General features: G+C 35.1%; 1 protein-coding gene across 5 annotated transcripts in view; it reads right to left on the bottom strand.

Annotated features, from left to right (window-relative positions):
- Positions 1-20,712, bottom strand: part of oxr1a (oxidation resistance 1a) — a 354,447-nt gene that overhangs the window by 1,795 nt on the left and 331,940 nt on the right. For 4 of the 5 annotated variants that reach the window (XM_069920289.1, XM_069920290.1, XM_069920291.1 and 1 more), the window contains one exon: positions 4,523-4,596. In XM_069920289.1, the coding sequence (XP_069776390.1) occupies positions 4,523-4,596 (74 nt within the window). Of the gene's footprint in view, positions 1-1,917; positions 1,990-4,522; positions 4,597-20,712 lie in introns of all 5 variants that reach the window. The other variant, XR_011352015.1, reaches the window with a different exon arrangement.

The following is a 20,712-nucleotide window of genomic DNA, read 5'->3' as shown; positions in this document are numbered from 1 at the left end:
AGGAAAGAAGAGGGCTGCACAGAGGCACAATTAGTGAAGCTGCTGGCCCAGTGTTTCCTCTGACTTTCCATGCTGTCTCTGTGACCACATGCAAACTCCCAGGGTTCTCAACTATCCTCTCAGAGACTGGTTTGATGATGTTACAGTCCATTGTAGATTGCCCCTGATGTGTTAGGTGAAGGGCAGAATCTGGGGATGGGGAAAGGGAGAGATCTGGGAAAATGGGGAGTGTAGAACACAGGAGAAATGTGAAAAGATTCAATTGCTATATGAGCCAGCAAACCCTCAAGAATTCAAAGTGATCTCCTTCTAGGTTATAAGGAATTGTGGAAATGAGAAGTGACATTCTTATATCGTCACTTAATTTGAATGATCATAAGACAAAGAAACAGAAAAGGCTATTCAGCCCATCAAGACTACCCCACCATTTAATCTTGAATTGATCCATTTTCCCTCTTAGCCCCACTGCCCGGCCTTCTCCCCATAACCTGGATAATCAAGCAGCTGTTAAATACACCCAATGACCTGGCCTCCACAACTGGCTGTGGCAACAAATTCCACAGATTTACCACCCTCTGGCTAAAGAAATTCCTCCACATCTCTGTTCTACGTGAACACCCTTCAATCCTGAATATGTGCCCTCTTGTCCCCGATTCTCCCAACATTTCTACATCTACTCTGTACACACTTTTCAACATTCGAAATGTTTCAATGAGACTCCCCTCCCACCCCCATATATTTTTTTAAACGAGTACAGGCCATGAACCATCAAACACTCCTCATATGATAACCCTTTCAATCCTGGAATTATCCTTGTCAACCTCAAGAGAGGAGGCTGAATGCTTCCACTGTGGGTTGGGGCGTCAAATTAGAATACATTAATAAATCAGAAATTCAAGAGCAACATGTCACTCAAGGTGAAATGGAACCTGTCACCTCCTGGAAAAGGTAATAACAGAAATATATAAAGGATGAGCAAGCCAAGAACAGAACAGAGAATGAATTAGAAATGCAGTAGAATCCCCATTATCTCATGGGAATTGCAGATGGCCCATATGCACCTGCATTAAGAATACAGTTTAAAAGCCAAAAGACAATGCAAAATGTAAAGTAATTTGAAAAAAAGTGTTGTATTTAGTTAGGTAAAGTTCACTTTAATCAGGTAATTACTGTAACTAACAACATTTATATCTTAGAACCTTGGTTGCTGGCACTGTAATAACCATGCCGTTGTCGTAATTAACCCGCCCTCCTCTAAGTTTGCAGGTAAAGCTTCACTAATGTACTTAATTAGCGTAAAGATAAAGATTCTTACTCGGCACTTTGGGACAGTTGCCCTGGGAGCCACCATTTTATTCAAACAGCTGCTGTTGAGTGGGCATGACTAAGTGCACTCCGCTGGTTGAACGTTTGCTCCCACTTTCACCAAGGGGTTGGGGGCTGCTTTGGAGAAATTTACTTTTACAATTTTAAACTTTTATTTATTTAAATTTCTGTTTATTTATTGATTTCCTTAAATTTTTTTAGCCGATTGTTTGAGTTTCTAGTTGATTTGAGTTCTGAATAATGGGGATTCGACTGTATACTCTGATCAGGGAAAATGTCAGCATGATGCAACACACATAAGATCACCTGATATTCCATCTGGGCACTCTCTAATCAGACTTTTCTGGTTTTAGCTAATCTGCTCTTCCGTTTCCCCCCCACCCCACTTCCCTTCCCCCTTCCAGCTCTCCTTCCTCCTCCCTCCCTCTCTATTCACACAGCCATCCCCTCCTCCCCTTGCTGCTGTCCATCCCTTCCTTCTCTACCTATCACCTCCTGCCTTTACAGCCACACTTCCTCCCTCCCCACTCTTATTCGGACGCCTGCCGACATCTTTCCGTACCTTGATAAACATCGGTTATGTATTTTTACCTTTGCTAATATAAAGGACGCCGTTTGACTTGCTGAGTTTCTCCAGCATTGTGCTTTGACTACACACAAGATCTGTTTAAATACAACTGGTCAATACAATCAGCATTGCAAAATTTTGCTTATCTATGGACATCTCTGAACAGGTAACTTGAAGAGAACAAAATGAGTAAAATTAATGAAATGTCCATTTAAATTAGCAAAATGTTTTAAAAAGTTTAAACCTCCAAATTTACAATTTTAATATAGTTTGCAGCTTTTGTAAATAAACCTGCCCCAGAACAGTTTTATATTGTGGAAAGCTGCTGCTTCTGAAAACATTGTGGTACTCAATTCTTAGCAGAAACTTTTCATCAACATTACTACTGAAAGGGAATAATTAAGGAATCTGATCGTCAGCTTTGAAAAATCTTTTAACTTGTTTAACCAAAATGCCAAAAACTGGTGTTTCAGGAAGAATGACAACTAGCTGAGAGGTTTATCTATCCTCAACTAGACAGTGATGAGGGCCAACCTTCTTCATTCACAGGTGCTCCTTAAAAATAGGGCCCTCCTGTTCTTGATCATACTGAAGCCACATTTTATCAGTCTAGTTTTGTAGATCATCCACTAACTGCGCTCTGGGAGATCTCGAATGAATAGAAAAAAATCTGTGGACTATGCTCCAAAATGAATTAATTGCCGACTGCTTTCAAATTTGATGAGTCATTTAAATATGCATATGGAATAGCTCCAATTAATTTTTCAAATTACATGGTTTGTATGATGCTATTGCAGTACTGGCATCCCGGTTTCAAATCCAGTGTTCTCAATATCTTTCCACAAATTCAATATTTTTTTCAATCATTCCTTGTTTTCTTTCAAAATCTTTTTTTTCAGGACTTAAATAAAGTAGTCCGAGAATTTCTATGGAAAGGGAAACTAGCTAGAGTAGAGATGCATAAATTGACTTGGAAGTATGCTTTGGGAGGTTTGCAATTACCCCATTTTCAAAATTATTATGAGGTAGCTCAATTACGATTTATTATTCGTATGTTAGATGTTCCGTGTTCCCCTAGTTGGGCCAAGGTAGAATTGGTTGGTATATTGGAACCTTGTCCACATCAATTTGTATTTAAATGGAATTCTGTTTTATTACAAAGATACAATATACTGGTTTTGAAACACTTATTAGAGATTTGGACTAAAAGGAACTTATTAATAGGCTCAAAAAGTAAAATATTGGTTCAGGCCCCAATATATCAATAAATTAATTCCTTTTACATGGAATAATAGATATTTAAGCAATTGGCAGATTAAAGGAATAAAGTTATTGCAGGATTGTTTTGAAGAGGGTAATTTTTTTATCATTTAATCAACTTAGAGTAATTTGGGATTTCAGAGAATTCTTTGTTCGTTTATTATCAAATTAGAGCGTTAGTGAAAGAAAATTTTGTAAGAGAAATGAAAATTCCCAAGTTAACGAAATTTGAGTTTATGATTTCTCATTTTTCGGATAAGGGCTTTATTTCAGAGAAATATGCATTGTTACAAGATACTATGGACAAAATAAATTTAGATAAATCTAGGATTAAATGGGAAAATGATTTAACTTGTGATATCGATGAGGCCAACTGGGAAATGATGTGTTTTGAGGATGTGAATTTAATGTAAGATACAGTATGATTAATTCTAATTTTTTGCATGTTATATTTAAGCACTGAAAAATTGAGAAAATATGGATTTAGTAATTCAGAGTCGTGTTTTAGATGTGTTGGAACTTTCTTACATTCTGTTTGGTTTTGTGATAAAGTTCAATCATTTTGGTAAAAAATTAGGGAATTTCTTCAAAATTTGTTTAAAATTCCATTTTTATTAGATCCCAAAATGTTTTTGTTGGGTTATATTGTTCCATTTATGGACTTGGGGTTAGATAAGTTTCAGACAGCATTTCTATGTTTAGCAGTGACGGTAGCGCGTAAATGTGTTGCGACTTCCTGGAAAGATGAAGTTGAGATAAATGTTAATCGTTGGCAGAATGAGTTGAGGTCCTGTATTTATATGGAAAAAATAACATATAATTTGCATGATAATTATGAATTTTTTTGTTAAGATGTGGTCGCCTTATTTGAAATGTATGAATTTAGTAACATCTTAAACTGTGATAAATATTTTCTTTAATGCTTCCCTTGTGGGGTCTGTTGAGGGGGGGGGGGGGGGAGGGGGTGGGATAGTTCTAATTTTTATATTATGGATTTTGTAAAAGTTTTTGTTTGGAAAATATTAAATAAAGCTTTTTTTAAAATCCAGTGTTGTCTATAAAGAGTTTGTACATTCTTCCTGTATCTGCATGGGTTTTCCCCAGGTGCTCCGGTTTCCTCCCACCATTAGAAAATGTACAGGGTTGTAGGTTAATTTGGGTGTAATAGAGTGGCACGGGTTCTAAAAATGTGCTACAAAGAAAATTTTAAAATTGTTGATGTACGTTTAACATTTTTTGCACAAAAAATAACTTGTAAAAGCAATCCATCCAAAGTTCTCTGTAAAGTTTGTTGGCAAGATCTCTTATTGACCTGGAGGAGTTTTCTCAATGTCACACAAGATGCTAAAACTAGTTAAAGAGACTTACCCTCCTCCACCGAAGGCCAAAGAATCCATATCTCCTTTTATGAAGAACATATTATCACCTGTCCATTTGAAGATCTGCAAAGATATTCAGCGTTTTTTCAGTTATTGTTCAAAACTGCCTAACATTGAAATATGCACTCGAATATCAATGAACCACAGCAGTGAAATCCTTCCACTTCAAATACTTCTCTGGCATTTTCTCCCAGAAGTATTTTCAAAAAAACTGCCAGCCACATTCTGCATTTGTGCAGATTTGGGTTTTTCAACCAATCAAAGTATTAACTAAAAGTTTAAAAATAAAAAGACTGAATTGAAAGGGTCATTTCATGATTTGCAGTTATGACTTCATCCTCCACTAGAAGGTGAATTTAAAGATTATGGAAAATAGGTCATTTCTGTCATGTGTATTGTTCAGCTCTGACAGCTGAATGTGAACAATTGTATATGCTGGGGATCAAATAAAGATTTTAGGAATCAACGCCCAATCAATGAGCAGGTGATCGTGACTCAACATGTCAGAGAGTATCCATGGGTAAGTCAACAATTCGGGCCAGGACCCTTGAGACTTGGGTAAATCAAGCAATGATCACAGAGCCCAGAAACAGGCCTTTTGGCCAATCCTGTCCAAACCAACCATCAAGTATCCATTTCTACAAAATCAATTTACCAGTCTAGATTGCAATTCCTACCTTCATGACATGCATCCATAATATTGGTAGTAGAGAGGATGCACTTATGAAAGTATACTAATTTCTGACCATTCCCTTGTGATTTTGTCTTTTAATATCCCAGAATTACCTAGAATTTCCAGACAGAAGCAGTTTAATTTTCTTTTACTATTGGACCCTACGTTTTTGAAATGTACAAAAGATCAAACTGCCTTTTTCTTCCACAGAAAATTCCACCCTGGAGGTTTCTGACTTGATAGTCTGGGTTGCCTTTAAAGCCTTCATATTGTCGTGCAAATTTGAATGGGGGGGGGGGTGGAGGGGATTACAACTCCCCCATTTTAAGAATTATTATAAAGCTACTCAATTAATGTATTGTTTAGTTAATTCCTGCTTGGGTTAATATTGAATTTAGTAAAATAGGAGAAATAACTATAAATGGAATTCTAAATTGTTGGTAGGAAGTAAGGAAACACTTATTTTGAAACATATGATTGAATTATGGAATAATATTGATAATGAAATAGGCATGAAATGTTTAATTTCATGAAAAATTCCCCCTTGTTAAAACAGACTCATTACATTCTCTATACATAATCAATTTTTGAGGACTTGGATGTTATTGATAAAGGATTGTTCTGAGGCTGGGAGATTTACAACGAATGAAGAATAAATTTACTGTGACTACTAATACTCTCTTCTGATGTTATCAAGTTAAGGCTTTTTTGACTGATAAAATAGGTCCGATTTTGATGTTACCTAGTCAGGGTGAATTGGAATTATTATTCTGTAAAAGTAATGTAAATAAAATTTATTTCTGTAATATATAATTTATTTTAAAAAGTCCCTAAATTAGGGGTGCATAAAGCAAAATTAAGATGGGAAGTAGATTTAAATGAGAAAGATTGGATGGAATTGTGTGAAAATAATATGACAAAAATTAAAAATGTTGGATATAGGTTGGTTCAATGTAATTTTTTGTATCAGTTATATTCAACTCCACAAAAAAAGACTGAATCCTACTATATCAAATTTATGCTTTAGGTGTGGACGTGAGATTGGAACTTTTTTGCATTCTACGTGGCAGTGTCCTAAATTTAGATATTTTTTGTTGGAAGTCTGTAACTTTTAGAATCAGATTACGGGGTCAAGTTCGCACAGCATCTGATGCTATTTTTTTTAATAGAGTAATATTAAGGTTATAAGACCTAAATTAAAATTAATGATGTATCAAATTGAATTTGTACAAATTGCTTTAGCAGTTTCTAGGAAATGCATAGCAATATGGAAGTCAGATATAGATTTAGGTATGGAAAGATGTAGCTGTATACCACTAGAGAAGATTACTTACGTATTTTGGAAAATATGGTTCCTATATTTACAAAATGTGGGTTTGTATGTTTGATAGACTCTCCGAAGACCTCACTTCATGGCAACCTCTAAAATTAGACTATGATATAAATGCTCTACTCCCTTGGCATTTTCTGGTCCTTTCTTCAATCTCTTTTTCTTACTTTTCTTTTTTCTTTTGGGGGAAGGAAGGAAAGGAGGGTTTTCATATATACCACGTATAACTTTTTGAAATAATTTTTGAATGTAATGAAATGTAATTATTATTGTGGTAAATAAAATATTTTAAAAAGCCTTCATTCGAGGTCAAATAATGTCATATATGTCTAATGTTAAGAAGAAGGTGAATTCTGAGAGAAAATTTGGCCACTCAATTGAAGGTTGTTGATCAACAATATGCCTTAACCCTGAAACTTGAACTTTCTAAAAGGATGAACTCAAAAATTCTTCCTTATCCTATACAAACTCAATCCCTAAAGTCTAAATCTAAATATTACGTGCAAGGGGATGAGGCTGACAGAGTTTTGGCTAGCCAAATTAAAAACCAGATATTTTAACGGCTTATTGTTGAGATTGGTCATGTTGAAATAAATGATATTTTATTCCAAAATATTTAGTTCTGATATTACTCAAGGTCAAACTTCAATATGGAACTTTTTAGATAAATTGACGATCCCTTCAGTTTCACCAGAGAACAGATTTAAATTGGAACAGCCTCTCAGCAGGAAATAGCGGGAGCTATTAACGCTTAGCAGTCCGGTAAAAATCCTGGCTCAATCAGATTCCCAGTGGTGTTCTATAAATCCTTTTCTCACTTACTGATACCCAATGTGGACTCGGTCTTTACTCAATCTTCAATTAGTGGAAAGTTGCTGCAAACCTTTCATAATGCTTCCATCTCCCTTATTCTTAAAAGAATAAGGATTCTTTCTTTAGACTGTTCCTCTTACAGAACAATTTCCCTTTTAAATTTTAATGCCAAAATTCTGTCTAAGATCCTGGCTTCTAGGTTAGTCCTCTTATTATTTCTGAGGATCAAACAGGACTTAAAGGATGTAACTCACAATTCAATATTCAACATCCCTTACTCCCCTACAGTTGTGTTCTCTGAATGTATGATCTCCTTTAGATGCTGAAAAAGCATTCAATAGAGTGGAATGGGAATATGTATTTTGTGTACTGAAGAAATTTAATTTAGGATCTCAATTTATAAATTGGATTAAACAGATAGATTTATCTCCAACAGCTTCAATTTTTTTCTAAATCAATTAATCTAAACCCTTTAAATTGCATCATGGAACCAGACAGGGTTTTCTCTCAAGTCCTCTCTTATTTAATTTGGCTTTAAAACCATTACCAGTCGCTTTTCAGCAATCAACAGAGATCTCTGGAATCTCCAGAGCTGGAATACTCTATGTCTATGCTGTTGATCTTCTGTTATACATATCCAATCCTGAATGATCGATTCCACATATTTTGCAACTTCTCGATCAATTTGGTAAATTCTCAGGCTATAAATTAAACCTGCAGAAAAGTGAAATGTTCATTTTGAATTCTTCCTGGTGCTTAGATTCCTCTATCCCTTTTAAAATTGTTAAAAATCAATTTAACTATCTAAGCATTAATATTACTAAAAAGTTTAATAATTTAAGTAAATTTCCTTACCCTACTAAATCATGTTAAGAAGTTTCTATCTCAACAGTCTCCTCTTTCGATGACTTTAATTGGACGTGCTAATATCAAAATGAACATTTTGCCTAAATTCTCATATTTTCCAAGCTATATTTTGGAAAATTTTTGTTCCTAAATCCTTTTTTGATTCCTTAGATTCTCTATTTGGAAAAAAAAGTGCCCTGTCTCAAAAAAAAATTGCTTCAAAATATTTTTAGAAATGGTGTTTGTCATTACCTCATTTTAGATTTTTTTTTACTGGGCAGCAAATATTAGATATAACATTATTTGGATTCATCATAATGAATATAAGGTGCATCAAAACAGATTGACCAAGAGGAGTCACGTGATGCAGTAGTGGTCAGTCGGGAAAACCAGCCCTCTCCAGGAAAATAGGAAAAAAGTTAGGAAAAAGCAAAGCGTAACAAAAATAGAATATAAGAAATAGAAGATACAGAGAAGAGAAAGAAGATGGCTCCCAAGTAGAAATTAAAAACAACTGGAAAAAAAAGAAGTCACCAGAGAAGAAAGCCTTACCTGCACGAAAGAACAGGAAGCTGTGGTGGCGAGGAAAGCCCAACCCGTGAGGTCAGTGCCTACCCTGCAGAGTCGCGACCCACCAGCTGGTGCACTACAAAAATGGCTCTCAGAGCCAAATAAAAGTGCGCAAAGGAGAAAAAGGACACCGGCAGGAGGGGGGCTCAGCAAAGGAGTGGGCTGTCACAGAACGAGCAGCTGAGGGAAGCCTGACACCAGGGCCCTCAGCTGGAGGACAAGGAAGACAGCAGAAGAGGGAGTGATGAAATAGATATGGGAGATAGTCAGAAGGATGACCGACAAGAAGATAAACGTCAGGAAGCACAACAGACGAGCAGCCCAGGAGGGGAGGACCAGCAACGAGGCCCAGCAAGAAGAGGCCCGACAAAGAGATACAAGCAGCTCATCAGGAAAAACAGAAGAGACACAGATACAAAGAAGAGAAGAAGACAAACACAGATTCAGGCACAAAAGAAGAGGAAGAAGACGACCAAGGTCTTCATAGAGAAATAGAAGGTAAAACTGATGAACCGAATATAGATAAAGTCTTTTTTGAAGAACAAATGAGATCACGAAAAGAATGGTCACCATTAGAGTTTAATGTAATTAAAGGAAAATGAAAAGAACAGAAGATAAAATGCAAAGGTTAGAACTGGTAATGACAGAAATAGGGAAAAGAGTAGAGAATGTGGAAGAGTGGGAGATGGCTGTAGAAAAGGAAGGAAATGACTTAAGAGAAAAATTGGAAGGAAGTGACAAAAAAATTAGAGACACAAAAATTGTTATCTCAGAAAATTGATATGTTGGAAAATTATAGTAGGTGAAACAACATAAAAATAGTGGGCCTGAAGGAAGATGAAGAAGGTACAGACATGAAGAAAGTTATAAAAGGATGGATCCCAAAGGTCCTGGGAACAACAGAAATGCAGGAAGAAACGGAAATAGAAAGGGCACACAGAGCATTAGCTCTGAAACCACAGGCACATCTAAAAACAAGATCCATCTTAGTAACATTTTTGAGATATATGACAAGAGAAAATATACTGGAACAGGCAAGGAATAAAATTAGAGAAGATAATAAGCCATTGGAATACAAGAGTCAAAAAAGATTTTTTTACCCAGACATCAGTTTTGAACTCTTAAAGAGGAGGAAGGAATTTAATATTGCGAAATCAACTTTATGGAAAAAAAAGGTTACAAATTCTTGTTAAGACATCTAGCCGTGATTAAAATATTTATACCTGGGGAGCAAAACAGACTGTTCTCGGATCCAGAGAAAATGCAAGGACAAGAGAAGAGATGAAGTAATGTAACAAGAATTAAGAACGGCGATAAAGTGCATATAAAAATGTAAAAACAATGTATATGTAAAGAACTAAAGAGGGAAAAGAGAAGGGAAGAAAGGGAGTAAGGCGGAAAAAAAGAGAGCTTTGTTATGTGTTTAAAAAAAGTGTTTTCTGGAGAGGGCTGGGTAGAGGGGGAAATAACCATCACTGCAAAATCAGTTGACGCTGCGAACAAGATCACAATCCAAATGAAAAGGGGAGTTGTGGTTGCCCGGCAAGGGATATGGGGCAACTCAGAGGGGGGGGGGGGGGGGAACTTTTGGTGTTAAGGTATTAGTGAATGTGGGAACTGCAGGGGTACTTTATGTCTTAAATGTGTTGTCATACATTAAGTGTAATAAGAGAAAACTAAGAGTTGAAAATGGGGAAAAGGGGGATGGAGGTGGCGAAGAGGTAGAAAAGAGGAGTATGCAAGATATAAGATGGCCATTTTGAACTATGACTATAAACATTAATGAAAAACATAACCAAATTAAAAGGAAGAGGCTACTAAATTTATTGAAGAAGGAAAAAATAGATATAGCATTTGTGCAGGAAACACATCTAACTGAAGCAGAACATAACAAACTAAAGAGAGACTGGGTAGGACACATAATGGCAGCATCCTATAATTTAAAAGCTAGAGGTGTGGCCATACTAGTTAACAAAAATGTACCAATCAAAATAGAGGAAGAAATAATAGATCCGGCAGGGAGGTTTGTAATGATAAAGTGTCAGATATACTCAGAATTTTGGAATTTGCTCCATATATATGTGCCTAACAAGGAGGATCAAAAGTTTATGTAGGATTTTTTTTTGAAGATTGTAGACACTCAAAGGAATATATCGATTGGAGGGGATTTTACTTTAATTTGGACCCAACGTTGGATAAAACTGGACAAAAGACAAGTAAAAAGAATAAAGTAGCCAAATTTATGCTTAAATCAATACAGGAAATGAAACTTATGGATATATGGAGGAGGTAACACCCAAGAGAGAAGGAATTTTCATATTATTCAAGTAGGCACAAAACTTACTCAAGGATTGATATGTTTTTTGTTGTCAGCCCATATTCAAGGGAGAGTCAGGAAACTGAGTATAAAGCTAGAATACTATCAGATCATTCACCCCTATTATTAGCAATAAAACTGGAGGACATCCCACCAAGAACATATAGATGGAGGTTAAACTCCATGCTACTTAAAAGACAGGAATTTAGGGAGTTTATTGAACGCCAAATTAAAACATATTTTGAAATAAACATAGGATCAGTGAAAGACAAATTTATATTATGGGATGCAATGAAAGCCTTCATTAGGGGGGGGTAGATAATAAGTTATGTGACTAAGATGAAAAAGGATTACAATCAGGAAATAGAGCAGTTGGAAAGGAAGATAGTAAGTAAAGAAAAGGAATTAGTAAAAAGGGATGATATAACGTAAATGAGAGAATTGGCAGACAAAAAAAATTAAATATAAAACATTACAAACTTACAAGGTGAAAACAAAGCAAAAGTATTACGAACTGGGAGAAAAAACACATAAAATATTCGCCTGGCAACTTAAAACAGAACAAGCTAAAAGAACGATACTAGCATCAAGGAAAAAGGACAAACAAATTACATATAATCCAACAGAAATTAATGAAAATTTTAAGGAATTTTATTAACAATTTTATCAAACTAAGAACGAGGAGAAAGATGATAAAATAGAGGAATTTTTAGCTAAAATTGAATTGCCGAAATTGCAAGAAGAGAAACAAAACAAACTAATAAAACCATTTGAAATAGAGGAAGTACAGGATATATTAAAAAAGCTGCCAAACAATAAAACAACAGGAGAGGATGGATTTCCAAAAGAATTTTATAAAACATTTAAAGAGTTATTAATTTCTTCTCTCCTGGAAGTAATGAACCAGATAGAAAAAACACAAAACTTGCCAGGTTCATGCAAGACAGCAATAATTACAGTAATACCAAAGACAGGGAAGGATCCATTACACCAGCATCTTATAGACCAATATCTCTACCTAACTCAGACTATAAGATAATAGCTAAATTATTAGCAAACAGAATGGCCGATTGTGCACCTAAAATAGTAAAGCAAGATCAAACTGGATTTATTAAGACGAACAGTGACAATGTCTGAAAACTTATTAATCTAATCCACGCAGTTCAAAGAAATAAGAAACCAACAGTGGCTGTTGCTCTAGACGCAGAAAAAGCCTTTGACAGAGTAGAGTGGAATTACTTATTTAAAGTATTACAGAAGTTCAATCTACCAGAAAAATATACAATTTGGATTAAAGCATTGTATAATGGACCATTGGCGAAGGTAAGAGTAAATGGATATGTATCACTTTAAATTAAGTATCACTTTAAATTAAGTAGGTCAACTAGACAGGGATGTCCACTATCCCCCTCATTGTTTGTCTTAGCAATAGAACCTTTGGCAGAACTGATAGGAATAGAAAATAAAATAAAAGGGATAAAAATAAAGGAGGAGCATAAAATCAGTTTATTTGCAGATAACATCATAGTACACCTAACAGAACCAAAGGTATCAGTAAAAGAATTACATAAGAAATTGAAGGAATATGGAGAAATGTCGGGGTACAAGATCAACGCAAATAAAAGTGAAGTGATGCCAATGAGTAACGCAGACTATACAGAATTTTAAAAAAATCACAATTTAAATGGCAAGCACAAGCAATCCAATACCTAGGGATCAGGTTAGATAATAACTTAAGCCACTTGTACAAACTAAATTATCAGCCACTAATAAAGAAATTGCAGGAAGCCTTAGAACATTGGAAAGAATTACCGCTAACGTTGATAGGGAGGGTAAACTGCATTAAAATGAACGTGTTCCCAAGGATACAATATTTATTTCAAACGTTACCAATTCCCTAAACTGAAAAAATTCTTTAAGGAACTAAAGAGAATAATAAGGAAATTCCTGTGGAAAGGGAGGAATCCAAGAGTAGCATTAGATAAATTAGCAGAGAGGTATAATCAAGGAGGTTTGCAGTTACCAAATTTTAGAAATTATTATAGAGCCACACAATTAAGGTATTTATCAGATTTTTACCAGCAACGGAAAAACCAGACTGGACTAAGATAGAACTAGATAAAATAGGGGAAAAGGTACCAGAACATATACTTTATAAGTGGGATGAAAAGCTGGTGCAATATAAAAACGAATTATCAAATACCAAAATTACTATTGATGCAAAATCCGCTAATCCCTTTTACAATAGACAACCTTTCCTTTAGAGAATGGGGGAGAAAAGGAATCAAAAGAAGAGAAAATTGTTTTATTGGGAAATAATTTATTAACATTTGAACAAATGAAGTACAAATATGGAATAACTCATGGTACAATGTTTGTATATCATCAATTGAAAACTTATTTAAAGGATAAATTGGGAAAGAGCTTGAGATTACCTGAAGGAAGCAGCTTTGAATACGTGATTACAGACACAATGATAATCAAAAGATTTATAACCAACATGTACATTAAGCTGCAAGATAAGGAAAATGAGAAAAGGATCTAAACAAAGATAAAAAATGAAGTATGGGAAAAGTTATGTTCTGGAACTATGAAGAATACAATAAACACAAGGTTATGCATGATATAGTATAATTGGTTACACAGGATATATATTACTCCGCAAAAATTTTAAAAATGGGATTCAACATTATTGGATAGAGGAGGAAATGGGATCAACACTACATGCAACTTGGGCATGTATGAAAGTAAATACGTTTTGGGAAGAATTAAATCAGATACTAAATAAATTACAAAAAATAACATACCAAAAAAATCAGAGATATTTCTTTTAAGACACATAAGAAGTAGAGAATTAGACCTCAAATTGGACAAGTGCAAAAAAAATTCATTATGATTGCCTTAGCGATAGCAAAAAAATGTATAATGTCAACTTGGAAAATGGGGGGGGGGGGTGGCAAGATGGCGTAGGGAACAGACGTGCCTTCCAGACCTCTCCTGACTCTGATTTATTGTTTTGTCTTTAAGTGCCCGTTAAAGTTATTTTAAAAGTTTACAAATAATAAGAGGTGTTGGATTAGTGCCTAATGGTTTATATGCAAAAAAAAGGTAAAAGAAAATATCAACAGACTGTTAAAAAACTACATTTTCCGAAATTGTCTGAGCCTACTTGTTTACAAGAAGCCAGGTCTCAACGTAGAATGGATCCAGAGGAGGACGTGCAGAGTTTGGCATTGAAGCTTTGTTTTAAGCCGGTGAGGCTCTCTGAAGATCGCACTCAACAGCTTTCAGAACAAGGGGTTGGACGGGTGCCAGTGTTTCGCACGGTGGCCACTGCAGGTGTTGTTGCTGAGGCTTTGACAGTTGAATCAGCTGGGGCGCCACCAGCTGGAGAGTTAAAGAGTTGTCATTCGACTGCTATAGTGGTGGCGCTGCAAAATCCATCTTCAATTACAACGGTTTTTCCAGACATCGATTCAGTGAAGATGATTAAAGAGATTTGGCTTAAAGATAACCCTGATCTTCAGTCTCCTGGCATTGCTGGGGGGACTTTGAGAGGGATTTTTATACGAAGTCAAACTGCTAGAAAAGATACTAAATTAAGGGAAGGGACAGAAGATCCCGTGGTCTCTAAGGAACAGCAAGACCCCATTATGTCTGAATCTACTTCTGTTGAAATGTCTGTTAAGGATCTTGAAGATAAGATATATTCTGTATCAAGTCACTTAGCTAATTTTGTGAACCTGTTTATTTCCAAGATTAATGCGATGGTGGAAGTCATTAATGGAGCTTTTAAGCTTGAAACCATTGAAAGATTTGAAATGTGTGATCAAGGTTTAGTCGATGCACAGGATCAACTGCAAGATGAAAATAGAATAATTGAAACATTGCAGATCCAAAATAATAATTTAGCAAAAAAGGTTGATTATTTGGAGAATCAATCTAGATGGAACAACATGAAAATTGTTGGTTTGCCAGAAGGCATAGAAGGACCAGATTCAAGAAAATTTTTTACTGAATGGATTCCACGAGTGTTAGGACAGGATAAATTCCCTGAAGGTTTAATACTGGAACGTGCTCATAGAGTTTTAAGAAGAAAATCTTTTTCAGGACAGAATCCAAGACCTGTTCTGATCCTTTGTTTAAACTATTGTGACAGAGAGACAATTTTACGTACGGCTATTAGAAATGCCCAGCAAAATAGATCTCCTTTGATGGTTCAGAATAATCCTGTTTTCTTCTATCAAGATTTGAGTCAAGAAATTATGTTTCAACGACGCGAATTTAATTCTGTGAAAGAACGGTTGTGGAAAAAAAAGACATAAGGCAACATTCAGGTATTCTGCGGTACTGAAGATTTTTTAGGATGGAAATTAGCCAAAGTTCTTTGACAATCCTAAAGAGGTTATGGACTTTGCTCAGTCTCTACCAATCATGCAGTTTCAGGAACGATGTAGTCCTACAAGGTCTCCAAAGAGTAGAGATTTAAGGTGGGATCCAGTTTTTTAAAAGAAATGGAAGCAATGGTGACCGAAGTGGTAACGTTGATTTAAAAAAATAAATCTTTTATCTTTTTTTTTGAGAAGAGTTTAAATAGTTTAAATAATGATGATAGTTTAATGAAATGGGAGTTGGGAGAGGGAACTGGGTGGGCACTAGTTTCCAGAAGTCATCAGCTACCTGTGAGTTATCTCACACCCAATATTTTGGGGGAGTTACCGCTTTGGGCGGTTTAAACAGGAGGAGGTAGTTGTGACCTCTGACCTGTTTTTTTTTTCTTCTTAATTTTTGGGTTAAGAAGTGAAGGTTTTTTTTTTATTATTATTTTTTAAATAAATAATTTTTTTTAACTCTTTGTTTTCTGATTGTAATTGAGAGGGAATTAGGAGGTTTTTTTTCTCTCCTTTTTTCTTTTTTTTGGGGTTTTTATTTTCTCTTTTTTTCTTTCTTTTTTAAGAGTTGATGTCACAGAAGATAATAAGTCAAAAATTGAGGATGTTGAATTAGATGAAGAGAAAGATGAGGGGAAAGGTGATAAGAAGAAAAAGAAGAAAATTAAGTACAAATACATTGAGGGAGAAGAGTTTAATAAAATTAAGTTAATTTCGATAGAGAATTTTGAAGATGTTATAAATGAAGAATATGGAGAATTTTATAAGAGTTTGAACTTTTTTCTTTTTTTATATAAGGGGAGGGGAAAGGAATAAAAAGTTTATCTGATTGTTTTTCTAAGGGATGTTTTTGTTCTCTCGATGAATTATAAAGGAAACTTGGTATTAATGGAAATTCTGTATTTATGTATTATTAATTATGATTTTTTGTATAACAGATATGTGGTTGATATATGATTTTAATATTTGAACTTAGTTTTAATGTGGATTTCATTTGTTAAATACATGTATTATGTTTGATTTAAATATATGTTTAAGGGTATTATTTTAGTATTGATTTTTTTGTTGTTAGTAATTTTTTTTGTTGTTAAGTTTTATCCTTTTTTTTGTAAGTGGGGTTTTTTCTATTTTATTTACAATATTGTTAATTAATTCTTCACTCTTTATTTTGGGGGGGAGGGTTGGACTAATTTTAAATTAGATGATTAATGTTGTGCTATAATTATTGGGGAGGTTAATTTGTGTATTTTAATGATGTAGTATTCTAATTTTTATTATCTTATATTTTATTATTTCTTTAAATGTAATTTTTATTTTATTCATGTCATAAAATTTTAAATAAAGTTTAAAAAAAACTTGGAAAATGGAAGAAAACATGAGTATACAGCAATGGTACATGGAAATGAATAAATGTATTCCATTGGAAAAAATAACATATAATTTAAAAAATAAAGTCACAATGTTTGAACAAATTTGGGAACCATACATGGAACATATCAGAGAGAGCTTGCCTACGACCTCCATCTCCCTAAAATGAGAATGAAAATGATAAGAAGACAAAACGATTCGATTCAGTGTGCAATAAATAGATGATACATTTTTCTTGTTTATTTTCCTTTGTATGAAGATATTGTTTTATGGTTTTATTGTACTGTAAGTGTTGAATATTTATGGGTTTTGGAGGGGGGTGGGTAGAGGGGAGGGAGGGAAAGGGGAAAAAAAAGAGAAAAGACCACTGTGTAAATTTAATGAGAAACGTTTGTACATATTTTGGTTGATATGGTTCACAGTGTGAAAAATAAAAAAATTATAATTTAAAAAATGGATTGACCTAGAGATTAAATCTACTAAAACGTATTCTCTTCTTTCAATACTTGGAGCACCCTTACCTTTTTTTGGCTTCCAGGTTAATGACAATTTAGTCGCCAGACACACTTTGAGAATTTAGTTTCAATTTAGGAAACATTTTAGTTACCACAGGTTTTTATTGATTAGCCCTATTCTATGTAACTCCATTTTTTTACCTTCGGTCCAAGATATAGGTTACATTCAATGGTTATGCTTGGTTTCAAATCTTATTTTAGATCTATTAATTGACCAAAATCTTGCTTCTTTTGAACAATTATCTATTAAATTTACAATATCTAAACATCACTTTTTTCATTATTAACTTTGAAGCTTCCCCAGGACTTAGATCTTAACCTTATTTGGGAAGTATATAATTTTAAATCTAATCATAAAGGATTCCTTTCAGCCCTTTATGAATTATTTTGAAGATCTAGGGATAGTTCCCTGGGTGATATTAAGAAAAAATGGGAACAAAATTTTCAACAACCATTTTCTTAAACTACATGGGATTCTACTTTGAAATGTGTTCACTCATCTTCTCTTTGTGCTAGGCATTCATTAATACAATTTAAAGTAGCCCATCAGGCCCACTTTTCCAAGGTTCAGTTAGCTGAATTTTATCTTAACATCTCTTCTGAATATGATAAATGCATAACTAAGGAAGGTACTTTGTATCATGTTTTGGTTATGTCTTTCTCTCTCTAATTTCTGGCAAGGTATATTTCATACTTGATCATTGGTTCTTGATGTTAATATGACTCCTAGTCCACGTTTGCTATCTTTAAAGTGAGTGATCTAACATTGACTTCTTCATAATCCCACGTAGTGGCTTTTGCTTCCCTCATTGCCAGAAGGGCCATTTTTCTGGGATGGAAAGATGTCGGATGTGATGGCACGTCTGTCTCTAGAAATAATTAGGTGTTCTACTACTGCAATGAATTATAACTTTCTTTCTCTTTGGGGTCCATTTCTCAATTACTATCCAAACTTATAGATTATTGGTCTTTCTTTTACTCTATTTTTATTATTAGTAGTAGTGGATTCCTTAACTTGGCTAGCAGCCCTCATAGGGAGGGGTTTGATTCTTAGTTTAGAAATATATGTTTATTTTCTTGTTTTCCAATTAATAACATAGATTAATATGTATCTTGTTCACTGTTATTTGATATTTATAACTCGTTATTAATTTACTATCATTATCATATGTATCAATGTATTTTGCATATGCTAAAAACCAATAAAAAGAGTGAAAAAGAAAGAGAGGATGCAAAGAGATTATTTTCTGTAGACATGTTGCCAGGACCTACCATCACATGCATTCAGAAACTGTTGGCTGCAAAAATAACTGTTAACTAGGCAAATAAATCTCTTGTTTTCGTTAAATTGGTTTATTATTTCTCCTGGCAGAGTAGCTGGAGACCAAGTCATTAGATGTATTTAAGGCAGAGATTAATAGGTTCTTAATTAGCTGGGGCATAAATGTTATGGGGGCAAGGCTGGGCCATGGGGCTGAGTTGGAGAATGGATAAGCTTACGATTGAATAGTGGGGATAAAGTGCCTGTACTATGTTGTAATGTTCTATGTATCCCAATGCTTGGTTGGATGTGATATCAAATCAGAATCTGAAGGAGCAAGGCTTCAGTTTCCTTGTTGCTCCCACAGCTGCTTCCAATTTCTACGCTTCTTTCGTCCTCTCTTCCACCACATCATATGGTTATATGGTTACATCAGTCCTTTCACCAACTACTAGGCCCTTCTTCCCACGTTCCCTCCATTTCCATCTCCAGCACGTGCCACTTTTATAATAAGCCGCTGATATTGTTGACTGTGGCCAGAAAATTCTGGGGAAGCCACCACTGCAAAGTTTAAAAAGACCCAGGCTGCAGCACATCTCCAGGAAGAATAGTTACCCATTTCACTTGATGCAGCAAAATTGAGGATACCACATCGTGATTGTATAAAACAATTTCATAAATTTGATACCCCTGCCTGCACATAAATTCTAAATGTTAAATGGAAGATATCAGTCAATTTCTCAGTTTTAATTTTTTTCCAATATGCCTCAGATATAACTTGCAATATAAATGGTGCAATCAAAGTTATAACTGTTGAAAGTTTTGAATTCAACAAAATGTTGAATCCAAATAACTTAAACTCAAAGATCATATCCAATGCTCAAACTATTTCCTCTCCCTTCCCACAGCTACATGAGAAAATCACATCTGAGCTCAGGGACTTATCATCTTAATGTTTTTAAGAAGATACAACACTTCCTCTTCCTTCATCTCAACATCATGCAGCCTGTTCTATACTGACCTCACCATAATCAAGTTTATTTTTTTGGTGAACAATGAAGCATATAGTATTCATTTATGACCTTTCCAACCTTCTCCGCTTCCAGGCATGTTGCCTCCTTTATTCTTAAGTGGCCCCACCTTCATTCTCATCATCCTTCTGTTCTTCACACATACACCTTGAGGTTCTCCTTAATCCAACTTGCTAAGGCTTTCTCATGCCCCCTTCGAGCTCACCCAAGACCTTTCTGAAGCTCCTTCCTGGCTACCAAACAGGTCTCACCTTTCCTGTTTCCCACACCTAATGTATGCTTCCTTCTTCCTCTTAACTAGCTGTCTGAGCTGTTTTGTCAACCACAATTCGCTTTTCCTACTTTTTCCTGTTTCAGTGGGACAAACCTATCCTGAAGCCAGCGCAAATGGTCCCTAAATAACCTCCACATTACTTCTGTGCTTTCTCCTGTTATCATCTGTTCCCAATTTACTCTCCATAGTTCCTGCCTCATCCCATTATAATTTGCTCTTCCCCAATTGAACACTTTACTGATTTGCCTGCTTTTATCCTTATTCAGGGAGTTGTGGTCAATATCACCAAAAGGTCAGCCATTTCTCATTGACTGTTCCACATATTGTGTCAGGAACCCTTTTTGGGCACATCTGACCAATTCTGCCCCATTTATCCCTCTTTCAGTCAGGAGGTGCCAGTCAACATTTGGGAAGTTGAAGTCTCCCATGACAACAACCCTGTAAATTCTGTACTATTCCAAAATCTGTCATCTTACCTGTTCCTCAGTGTCCTGAGTACTATTTGGGGGCCTATAGACTATTCCCAGTACAGTGCTCTCTTCCTATTTCTGAATTCTATCCACACCGACTCAGTAGACATTCCCTCTCCAGTGTTCTCCCTTTCTACAGACGTGATAATATCCCCGACCAATAATGTTACTCCCCCCCTCCCCACCCGACATCCTATCCTATTACTTTTAAAATACATCCTACAGCCAGCAAAGTCTCTGTAATGGCCAAAACATCATAATTCCATGTATTGATTCATGATCTAAGTTCATCTCCTTTATTCCTTGTACTATTTGCATTG

Source organism: Narcine bancroftii, chromosome 2, assembly GCF_036971445.1.
Source record: "Narcine bancroftii isolate sNarBan1 chromosome 2, sNarBan1.hap1, whole genome shotgun sequence".
In the NCBI taxonomy this organism is placed as follows: Eukaryota; Metazoa; Chordata; class Chondrichthyes; order Torpediniformes; family Narcinidae; genus Narcine; species Narcine bancroftii.
Note: the sequence above shows the minus strand (reverse complement) of the source record. Positions and strands in the feature narration are given on the sequence as shown.